We start from the raw sequence: 12396 nt of genomic DNA on the forward strand, positions 1-12396 counted from the left end.
ATGACCGTGCAGAGGGTCGACACACAACATATTCAGTGAGAGGTCGGCACGTGCGGGAGTCTATAAATACCCCATTTTTCCCTATAGTTGATTCATTCGAGCAATACCAAGATAGCAGAGAGAGAACCAAACTTCAGAGAGATTTAGGTACTGAAGGTATTCATTGTGCGGGGCACAATCATGTGGGCGCACAACCCATATGGGCGCACAACAGCTCTGCTTGTATAAGGGAACCACTGAGCGGACAGTTAGCTCAGCTCAAGTAATGACTATTCAAGGACCATGGAATATCAAAAGCATGGAATCAATCGGAATGAATATTAGTCCGGCACAACAATATCTCCACACTGAAGATCGTGATGCGATTTAAAATGCTGCAGAAATTAATATCGAATATTTAAATGTCTTGAATTATGTAAACGCTTTACTTTGGAATCAAAGGAGATAAAGGATGTAAATGAATTTAGATTAAACAAATATTGTGATTGTTCTCTTCATTCTTCTTTTGTTAATTATTGAGTAAAATAAATTCCCCCAAATCGAATGCATTTGTTTCTTGTCGAAACAATCAATACAACGCAATATATCACTGATACATCGATACCAACACGAGGCTGCAAAAAAAATTGAAATATGAAAGGAAAAAAAAAAGGTTACAAAATCCCATTTTTGTCAATTCTTCCACTTCTATTCTCAGGGGAAATCCAACTCTCTTCAATTATTTGGAGAAAAAACTAGTTTTTTTCTTCTTTTTTTAATTTCCAGATCGGATAGCAAGTGGGTCGATTCTCAAATAGTGAGTTTTTTACTCTCTCTTCTTTCTTTCTTTTTTGTCAATCGCTTGAGATCAGTAGAACTAAGATTGAAATCCACGATTTTGAATGTTTTGCATGCATCATGGATTTCAACCTCCGATTTGGGGATTTGGGGAAAATGAGAGAAATTTAGCGAAAATTTGGAGGAAATCGACAATTTCTCCATTCCAACCATTTAAATTGTAAACTATGGAAAATTCGTGTTGGACATGTTGGAGGCTAATCTATGGATTGATGGTGGAATGTGGAGTTTTTGAAAAAAAAAATAATTTCTAAAAATATAAAAATAATAAAAAAAAATATATATTTTTTAAATCTAGTTTGATCAGTGGTTATTTAGCTTTAATTTGCATGCGTTTACAAGTGTTTGCTAATATTAACATTAGCAAGTGTTTTAAATATCGATGATATCAGCCGATATATCCCATAATATATCTTGTATCCCACCTGTGCGATACGAAACGCACAGGTAGTGCCGACCAGTGTTCGCATTGTCGACGAAATGTCGATAATATCGCCGATAATATCAGTGTCGCTAGTCTAGCGACACCGAAACCCCCATTTTTCGTCTCTCTGGATTATCGGCAAAATATCGGCGATATCTTCGATAATCTTTGATTTTTTCCGACAAAATAGGTAAAAATGGAAAATTAAACCTTTGATTTCGGTAATACCTGGTTTATGGTTGATCGGAACTCGAAAGCAAAGAATTTCATGGGCAGCAATCGACAGCGCTCGTCTCATGTGACTCCCAGACACATGATTTCGGCGAAAAATCAGAGATTTAGGGAGATTGCTTGAAACTTCGTCGAAAATCGCCCCTCTTCGCTGGAAAACCTTCTTCGCAGACGAAACCCTTTTTTTTTCTTTTGTTTTTTTTTTGCTTTTATGCTTCAGCGGAAGCAAACAGGCGCACGGTGCGCTTCAGCGTACTGAGTAAACTTTCTGGGCCCACCGTGAATGTATGTGATTTATCCACGCCGTCCATTCATTTTTCTAGTTTATTTTAGGGGTAAATCCCAAAATTAAAGCATATCCACAGCTCCAGTGGACCACACCACAAGAAACAATAAGAATAATGATTATCACCGTTGAAACCTTCTTAGGCCCCACAGTGATGTTTATTTGTCATCAAACCTTTTTTTAAATATAAAAAGGCATGGATGAAGGGTTAAAATAAATATCAGCTTGATTCAAAATTTCTGTGGCCACCGAGAAGTTTTTAATGATATGCGTTCAATTCACAAAGTTTCTTGTGGTGTGGTCCATTGAAGATTTGAATCTGGTTCATTTTTTATATCACACACTAAAATAAGCCTTCATATATAATGGACGGTGCAGATGTAAGGTACATAGTTCATAATGGGCCCCACAGTTAGGGTTCCATCAGAAGCGGATGGGCTACTGTACCTCACACCAGCTATATAGCTGCTGTAGGTACGTGTCGTGCGAAGTCCAGCACTGACGCTCCTCGAGCTCCGAGTTGTACGAACGGTTCAAAGGAGATCAAAGTTACGTTGGCCCCACAGTGATGTATTTAATATATCTACACCGTTAATCTGTTTTTAGAGTTCATTTTAGAGCATTATCCAAAAAATGAATCATATCCAAAGATTATATGGACCGCACCATAGATAGCAGCAGAGATAATGATTTTTACCGTTAAACAATTTGTAGGGCCCACTATAACGTTTATTTTGCATCCAATCTGTTCGTAAAAATACAAACATCTGAATGAAGTGGAAAAACAATTTTCATACTGATTCAAAACTTTTGTGACCTCAAAAAGAATTTCAATGGTAGACGTTCAATCCCCCACTCGTTTTTGCAGCGTGGTCCACTTCATAGTTATTTGTCTTATTTTTCGTCTAAAGGCTTAAGGCGAGCTCTTCAAATGGATTAACGGTTTGGATATAACACACACCTCATGATCAGACCCATATCACTTGCTGATGTCAATAGCTGGTACGAGGTGCACCTGCCAATTCGCTCCGGACTGCGCCGGAACGAAGTGAATTGCACACTGAGTAAAATATAGGCCCATAGTAATTGTGTATTTGATCCAACTCAGTCCATCCATTTTATTAGATGATTTTAAGGCACAAGCAAAAAAATGAAGCATATCCAAAGCTTAGGTGGACCACACCAAACTGTGTGAATTGAATGTTTACCATTGAAAAATTATCGGGGGCCACAAAATTTTTGTATCAACATGATATTTCCGTTTTTTTATTCAACCATGTCCCTGTGATCTTATGAACAGTTTGGATGACAAATAAACATCATTGGGCCCTATGAAGATTTCAATGGCGGAAATTATTATTACCACTGTTTCATATGGTGTGGTCAACTTGAAACTTAAGATAAATTTATTTTGGTTATTATTAGAGTAATTTCTTATGGAAATGTATGCTTTTTTGGGCCCCATTAAATGAAAATTTATTATTTAATGCATTTTTTTACAAATTTTTAATTTCTAAATATACAAATATGTGTATTTAGGCATGTCTTGAAGTTTCATGAAAAAATTTCACTGTTATCATATTTTTCTCCGAATTTCCGGTTATCGGCGATATTATCGGCGATAACGATATTATATCTTTATCCCTGGCCAGCGAAACTTGTAACGATACCGACAACTCAAACACTGGTGCCGACATATCCCATATGTTTGATCTAGTGAGCATTTTCAATATTCGTTCATTTTTTTGTTGAAAATATGTTAAATCAGTGCCAAATGGTTACAAATCTAATGGTTTTTCATGTTTTGCATGAAAAATCATGGAGTTGGAGCTTTGATTTCAATATCCATTGGTTCTTCATGTTCTCCATGTTTTTTTTGAAAATTTCCTTCAACCAATATCAATTGAGACTAATTTTAAAGTATTGAGGAGTATTTAAATGATCATCACATATACTCTAATTTCAAATTTTGAATGTCGGTGGTCTGATTTGGGAAAAAATGGAGAAAATTCAAAATTTTCCCAATTTCTCTCAAATTGCTTGCAATGTTGTACTCCAAATATGAAATCAAGCATGTATGAGGGCTGATTTAATGATCTGTTAAGTCCTTGTCAATTTTTAGAAAATAAAAATCATTTTTTAATTAAAAATTAATAAAATAATTATTCAAATATTATTTTTTTTCAAAATTTCCCTTCAACCAACTATCACTTGAGACTAATTTCGAAGTATTTAGGAGTGTTTGATAAAATGATCATCACATACACTCTAAATGGTATGCATTCAATTTGAATATAAGATGCAGGACATGAAAATTAGATATGATGTGCAAGATTTCAGGCTTTAGATCATAATAATTTAGAAACAATCACGATAATTCCACATCCCACATAAAGTCAAGCATTCAACAAGGGGAATCTACGAGGGTCCAAGCCTACACATGTTAGGGCTGAATCAATTAAAAATTATAGACCAAACAATGCTCAAAGGATAGTAGATTCATCCACACATGCAAAGCATTATTTCCCAATCCAAGGGATTCTCACGTTTCAATTCGGGAAAACCTTGGGTTTCAAAAGTGGAATAGAACTTGAGGATTTGAGATGATCTAGGGTTAGGGTTATGGAAACAAGGAGAAAGAGGAGGGAAATAGAGACGAGAGGGAACCTGTAATCAGCCTGCACGTGTGGACAGCAAACCGGCCTGATGCACGTGCGTGGATGGCGGCCTGCACGTGTGTGGGGCTCACGAATCTGGAATCGGTCAGCTAGGGCCTGGTCGGCAAGGGATGGGCCACCTTCCCTCCAAATTTCAGGCCAAACGGATGATCGGATTAAACACGATGTTGTGCCAAAGTTTCAGCCCTCCTGCAGGGCCAAATTCTGAAAATCTGTTGTAGGGGAAAGATTAGCTGCAAACATGGGTGGATTTGATGAGGGGATGGCTGCAGGAGATGAGGAATATAGAGGGTAGGAGATGGGGGAGATTTGGGATGGGTGTGGCTTCGCACCACGGTAGTTAGCCCTTCAAATAGGAGAGGGTTTCACACCCAATTAGGTTTCCACAACTCAGAGAATTAAAAAAGCAGGAAAACGCAAAATTTTATTAATCATCTTCAATGAAAAAAACCCTACAAGGGGTTGCCTATTTATAAGAAAAACCTATACCCCAAAAGCTGCGCCATGTGCGCATACTATTACTTAAAGACGAAATAATAAAAAATAACAATTAATCAATACAATCTAAACCGTTCATGATGTTCCTAATAATGGTAATAAGCAAAACTCAAAGTCCTCAGTCACCTAGGATAATGGGCCAAGATCATGGGATCCAATGATGGGATCCACATGATGATCGGGTCCACCCCGAGGCCCTCCATGGATGTCGTCATCGATCCAGATCGAAGGTGGGGCCCTCCTCCTTGCGTACATGCTTAGGGGGGGGGGGGGGGGGGGGTGCGTGTGCGTGAGATGTCCCCATCAATATAGTTGCATTAGTTCAATCAGACAACACAGCCTAAGACCCTATACAAAGGAAACCTATTATGTGCACTTTTTTTTTAAGAAGTTGTGATTTAAAAGTGTGTATTACGGTCTTTTTTAACAATCCCTGAAGTTTCATTGAAAAATTCAACCATTTCCCCAATGTTTCCCAAAAAGTGCAATAAATTACCCAATACAAACAATATATCCCATGTGATAACCGACACGTATCTATATCCCAAGTATGCAATACGTAACACGATACCAATATTTCGAACACTGACATCAGTTACACTCTAATTTGTGAATTTGAATTTTTTTTTTTTTTTGGGAAAATTGGGAATAATTTGAAATATCCTCCATTTCGCCCATTTAAATTGCAATAAAGTATGGAAAAAATCACATTAGACATGTTCGAGTATACACCGCAATAGTAATACGCGTATGCCAAATATACCTTCATATCCGGCAATCTATAGAGAGGAGGGAGGAAAGCAAAAGCAACTGAATGATATGTGGAGTGAAGAAGATGTGAGGAAGAGGATAGAGAAGTTTGTTGCAAAAAAATTTATTGCGACCATAAGCCAACAAATACAACAGCCAAGCCCCCACTTCAAGAATGTGATCACTGAAATGCAACGTGGGGGCGAGAGTGCAAAGCCACCTACACCACATGAGATTATGAGGTAGTACTTAGACACGAGGTTACTAACATGCGTCATTATATTGATGAGTTGAGGCCATCGTGGGAAACATACGGGGTCATGCTAATGTATGATTGGTAGACGGGACTGGCATAGATGTCTGTTATAAATTTCATGGCCTACTATAGGTAGCATACCGCATTCCTAAAGTCCATTGATGTGAGTAATGAGGTTTTTTTTTAAAAAAAAAAAAAAAAAACTTTAGTTACTTCTATGAGCTGATGAAGGATGTATTGAAGGATGATCGAAGGAAAAATGTAGTACAGTTTGTCATGGAGAATGGGAGAGCAAAGACAGGGAAAGAGTTAATGAAGAAGTACAACCCGTACTGGGCCCTGTGTGCAGCCCTGCGATTGTCAATTCCCGAGCAATTACAAATTTCATCTACAACCACACTAACCCCTCCAACCATTTGCGAATCTTTACTACCAGATCGTCATTAAACAAAGTCCCAGCTGCGATCACCTCATCAAGGTTGGTCCCTGGGCGAAATGAGATCCACACCTCATCTTTGGCTGGGGGCTTGATGATGGTGTCATCGTCCTCCAATCTATAACAAGCACGAAGCCAGATTTTGATTTGAGACAGACGCACCTTTCTTCGTGACAACCATCATCAAGCCCTTCAAATGCACCCAGGCATTTGCAGCCACTCCCGGGTCGACTATAATAGTCGGAACCAAGCTGCCCACTTTGCGCCATACCCATTTCTTAACTTTCTTCTCATTTACTTCTTCCCCTACGGACTGTTTCCTAGTCACTGATACAAGCTCCTTGAAGGATTTGGGACTGGCACCATTCCTCTCTGGCCCTATGATATTCCTCACATATCCCTCTTAACTTTCTACTCATTTACTTCTTCCCCTACGAACTGTTTCCCAGTCACTGATACAAGCTCCTTGGAAGGATTTGGGACTAACACCGTTCCTCTCCGGCCCTATGATATTCCTCACATATCCCTCTTAACTTTCTACTCGTTTACTTCTTCCCCTATGAACTGTTTCCTAGTCACTGATACAAGCTCCTTGGAAGGATTTGGGACTGACACCGTTCCTCTCCGGCCCTATGATATTCCTCACATATCCCTCTTAACTTTCTACCAAGGAAAAAAAATTCTTTAACCTCTGGGCCAAACTGAGCCCTCTGCACAACAATGATCTGATCCCCAATCCTTTCCCCATGAAGCAGGTCTATTGCCTGCTCCAACTCCTCTATGAGTATTTGGACAAAAGCAAAGCCACGAATTCGCCCAGAGCGCCGATCGCGAGGCACTAACACCTCCATCACTTCTCCCGCATGACCAAATACCCTCAAGAAATTAATGGGCAGCCAACCTTCTAGAAAACCAGTGACAAAGAGGTTGGAAACTCCAACAATGCCACCCTACAAGGCACATATCCCCCTTCTTCTGGTTCCTGTTTTGAGCAACCATCCAGTCTCCCTCCTCATCTTCGTCTTCCACGATTGCTTTTCCTTTTCCATTTGCTAAGTAATCACCTCCGTCCTTGCTAGTTTCCCCATACCTCCAATCTCTCAGGTTTCAAACATCCCCTTCTGACGGTGAGGCAGTGCCCCCCTTCTTAATCCACACCTCTCGCTTTCTCCAGTACTTCTTTCCATCCTTATTCCCCTGACAACTGTGCCCGGCCCACTCAGTCCCTGGCTGCATGACTTCACAGTCCCGCAAAGCTCTCACCATATGACTCTACTCTGCCTCTGATTTGATTAAGCAACCAACTTATTGCTAACTTTATTCAGTATCTTTCAAAAATATAGTCTTAAACCCTCAATAATTAGTCTTCCTACACAAAGGAATTTCCAGATGTTCAATAGGAAAGATGTGATCCCACAACCCACCTCTTGCGCTATATTACTAATTAAATTCTGTAAAAATAAAAATAAATAAATAAATTGGATCAATTAATACCGTATTAGAATCCCTAGATGCCGAATTTTTTAAGATGTATTTCTTTTTAAGACTTCTATTAGCTCAGCTATAGATATAGAAGTTTCTACTGAGAGACATGAAGTAGTAGAAAAATCTTTACACGAACTGTCTGAAATTAGAAGAAGCATACAACCTAGAACAGTAACCAGCTTTGGACCAGATTCCTACACGTACCTAGTAGAAGATGATCCTTCTACTTTTGAAGAAGCTATGAAGTCCGTTGATTCCACCTTTTGGAAGGAGGCTATCCATAATGAGATGAATTTTATCATGCATAATCATACCTGGAAGCTAGTAAACCTACCTCAAGGTCTTAAACCTATACTTTGTAAACGGATTTTCAAAATGAAACTCAGATTTGATGAGTCTATCAAGACATATAAAGCTAGATTAGTAGCCAAGGAGTATAAACAAAAAGAATGTATTGATTTTTTTTAAATCTATTCCCTGACTTGATAATCAATATTATTCGTATGTTAATTGCAATTGCTAATATACATAACCTTGTAATTTATCAAATGGATGTTAAAATTGCAATTCTATATGGTGAATTACAAGAGAGTATATATGGATCAACCCGAGGGGTTTGTTATTTGTGAACAAGAAAAGAGAGTATGTAGATTGATTAAATCTTTGTATGGTCTTAAACAATCTCCAAAACAATGGCAAGAGAACTTCGATCAAGTTTTGCTATCTATTGGCTTTGTAATTAATGAATCTGATAAATGTGTATATAACAGATTCTTTAACAATGTTTGTGTCATTATATGCCTGCATGTGGATAACATGTTAATTTTGTACCAATTTGGAACTATGATAGAGACCAAGTCCTTTTTGTCGTCTTATTTTGACATGAAAGACTTGGGAGAGGTATATGTAATCCTAGGAATTAAGATTTTTAAAGATTCTTATTGTATTACATATCCCAAACTCGCAATGGTAAGAAGATCTTAAAGAAGTATAATTACTTAAATTGTGCTTCAACTAGCACCCCATTGGATCCTCATTTAAAACTAGTTAAAAATGAGAGAGATAGTGTGTCTCAACTTGAATACTCCAGTGTAACAAATCATCTTATGTACTTTATACCCTATACTAGACCCAACATAGCATATGCCATCAGTAAGTTGAGTAGATTTACTAGTAACCATGACAAGAACATTGGAATGTCATATCTAGAGTATTAAGATATTTAAAGAAGGCATGTGATTATGGTCTTATATATGATAAATATCATGTTGTACTAGAAGGGTACAATGATGCTAACTGGATATCTGATTCAACTAAGTCCAAGTCTATGAGTGGATATATTTTCACTCTCGGTAAGGCTGCAATTTCTTGGAAATCTAAAAAAAAACAATCTTGTTTATCTCAGTCTACCATGGACTCTAAGTTCATTGCTCAAGCAATATCTGGAGAAAAAACAAAATGGCTAAAAGATATGCTCACAGATATACCCTTATCGGATAAACTTGTGGCATCTATAACCCTGCACTGTGATTGCCAAGCTGCAATAGCAAAGGCAAAAAAATCAAACCTATAATGGGAGATCTGGAGTCTTGTGTCTCGGACATAACTTAGTCGAACAATTACTCAAGGATTGAGTAATTGCAATTAACTCTGTAAAGTCTATGGACAATTTAGTTGATCCACTAACCAAAGCTCTATCTAGAGAATTTGCGATGAACACATTGAGGGGAATGGGGGCTAAGATCCATATAAATTAAATCACTAGCAATGGGAACCCAACCTATGTGACTGGAGATCCCATGAAATAAATTCAATTGGTAAAAACGAATTGCCATTGAGTGATTCAGTATTGGTATTGCATTTTAATTTGTGGGCTCCATTCCTAGGGTGTATAGCTGTATTAAAGTGGAAAAAAGGTTGAACTTTGTCCTTAATGAGCTTCATAGTTATATTACAGTGGAATGTATACCTACAAGTACATTTTTTATGGACTCACCTATACGAGTGTGGAATTTAGGCCACTTCCTATGAGAATTGGTCATTCTCTAACGTGCTCATGAAAACTGAGATTAGCACATGGCTGAAACATGTTAGCTTTATAAGGAATAAAACTTGTTTAGAAATATCATGTGTATGATATGTTAGAATGTCAATAAAGGAGATTTGTTCAAGACCTTAGTTCACTAGTCTACTGACAAATCCGATATATCTACACTAGTCATTTCTGTTGTCTTGCCCATTTTTTTTTATTATAAATATTGTGAGAGATTGTTAGCAAAAGAATAATTTTTTTATTTAAAAAATTATTTTGAAAAATATTTTTGTCTCTTTCACTATTGTCTTTTGTGGCTTTGTCTTTCCTCCTCGCCTTTCTTTTTATCCACATCGGATGGGAGTATGGGAATAATAGGCCTTATAAGATAACCATGCTCCTTAGGTTTATGAAGCAAACCCACTAGTGGAGACTATTGGTGAGGGTTTGGGTTCCCTTATTTACCACGAGAGCATGCGTGCCAAGCCGAGCCACGCCAGGCCGGGTCGTGGACAGGACGTGGCGTGTGCGTGTGGGCATTTATTTTCTTTTTGTTTTCTCTTGGGCATCTCAACACAAGTCAAATTTGTGGGGTTCAGATCATGAATGCATCAGATCTGAACCATTGAATCTCTGAAGAGCTGCTATAACCTATATCCCAGAGGCAGAGAGCTGGGACCCAGTGCATCTTTGATCTATTCCTGATCCATAGTGTGGGGCTTATCTGTCTTTAATAGCATCTCAGTAATGAACCTCAGTTCTTCCAATTTTATATTGTTTCTTTTTATTACAATTTCTTTAACCATAATTCTGTGCTATTTGTTCTTGATCATGCAATAATATTCCAAAATTTGAAGTTAATTTCTTTTAATATTTAGTCCATCAATTTTAGATTCGTATATTTTTCCACAGGACTGACCTCTGTACCCAGAGTGAACCATCTGAGACCGAATCTCTGATTCCGATCATGGTTCTCCGAATCAACGGCTGGGGTAATCCGTGTCAGGAAAGCGGTAACTGCTACATTGAATTCCAGTGCAACCGATCGCATCCACACATCGTCTCTCTCTTCTTCCAAGAGGCAGACAGCGGCCGGGTTCCCCTTGAAGGGAGATTGGGTGAATGCATCGATCTGACAGAGAAATCGACGGTCAAGATAGAAGGAAGAAGAAACTGAGAAGAACCAAATGAGAGAATCTGAAAAGAGTTTATGGGATCATAAACAATGAAAGTGAATGGAATGAGACTCTCCCTCTCTCAAATAAGGAGAAGCAAAAGTGTGAGATTTACCAGAGAATATTGCACTGATTTCTCCGCCATTTCAGCTTCCCCTTCCTTCTTTCCGCCTCTTTTCCGATGACCGTTAACTCGTTAAGAAAAGAAAATGCTGCCGTAGAATTAGGGGCGGAGTAACTCTCTGTAGCATGACTTTCCGGATGACTCATGTGTTAGTTTTGCACTACGTACAAGGGGGAAAGGGATTGGCTACTCCCCCTGCCACTAGCCATTACCCTGCCACTAGCCAATGGCTAGTGGTCAGTGCTCTGTGGGCCCACCATAATGTATGTGTTTCATCCATGCCGTCCACCCATTCTTCCAGATTATTTTATGGTATGAGCCCAAAAATGAGGTTGATCCAAATATCAAGTGGACTGCACAGTGTTGATTGAACACCCACCGTTAAAAACTTACTGGGGGTCACAAAAGTTTTGGATCAAGCTGATATATATTTTTTCCCTTCATCCAAGTCTGTATGACCTAATCAACAGGTTAGATATCAAATAACCATTACAGTGGGCCCTAGGAGGTTTTTAATGGTGGAAATTCAATAACTACTGTTTTCCCATAGTGTGGTCCACCGAAGATTTACATCTACCTCATTTTTGGGATCAAGAACTAAAATTATCTTTTAAAATGGATTGACGGAGTGGATAAAACACATACATCATAATGGGGTCCACATAGCACCGACCAGCGTCAGTTTTAGGAAAGAAGGAATACAACACGGATATTCGAGTACAAGGAATCTTTGGATGCGTAGCCAATCCAGGATGGGGCCTATCATATAATGACTTGGATTATTTTCCCATCTACCACCCAATAGTAGCGTCAAATTGTCTTAGGTTGGGATGGGTTAGGACTAAAATTCCTCAACGACCTAACCCGAAGTTGGGTTGAGGCATCGGGCAACCTAACTCCACCCGACCTGACCCAACTCGAATTGCATTAGGGCCGAGTATTAAATACCTACAATTGGACCTGGGTTAGGTAGATTGGACTGTCTCTAGGGTCTCGTTGGTTCTTGGGACAACCCTTGAGGATGGGTTGCGCTTGGGTTGAACCTGAAACAAACCCGCCAGAGTTGCACCCCTACATGGAGCATAACACTGCACCATATGTTGGAAACAAGCCTGCGACGATGAGGGGAAGTCGATAATCAGCAACAACATCACCTGGGAGATTATCAAGTACAGTGGCATAGC

General features: G+C 38.8%; 1 protein-coding gene across 3 annotated transcripts in view; it reads right to left on the bottom strand.

The window, feature by feature from the left end:
* Positions 1-11359, bottom strand: part of LOC131230792 (uncharacterized) — a 29169-nt gene extending 17810 nt beyond the window's left edge. The window contains exons 1-2 of one of the 3 annotated variants that reach the window (XM_058226776.1): positions 11204-11359; positions 10833-11045 (exon numbers count right to left, since the gene is read on the bottom strand). In XM_058226776.1, coding sequence (XP_058082759.1) covers positions 10833-11045; positions 11204-11233 — 243 coding nt within the window. In that variant the 5' untranslated portion in view covers positions 11234-11359. Of the gene's footprint in view, positions 1-10832; positions 11111-11203 lie in introns of all 3 variants that reach the window. The other 2 variants (XM_058226777.1, XM_058226780.1) reach the window with 2 other exon arrangements.
* Between the last annotated feature and the right edge of the window lie 1037 nt (positions 11360-12396).

This window comes from Magnolia sinica, chromosome 17, assembly GCF_029962835.1.
Source record: "Magnolia sinica isolate HGM2019 chromosome 17, MsV1, whole genome shotgun sequence".
Taxonomy (NCBI): domain Eukaryota; kingdom Viridiplantae; phylum Streptophyta; class Magnoliopsida; order Magnoliales; family Magnoliaceae; genus Magnolia; species Magnolia sinica.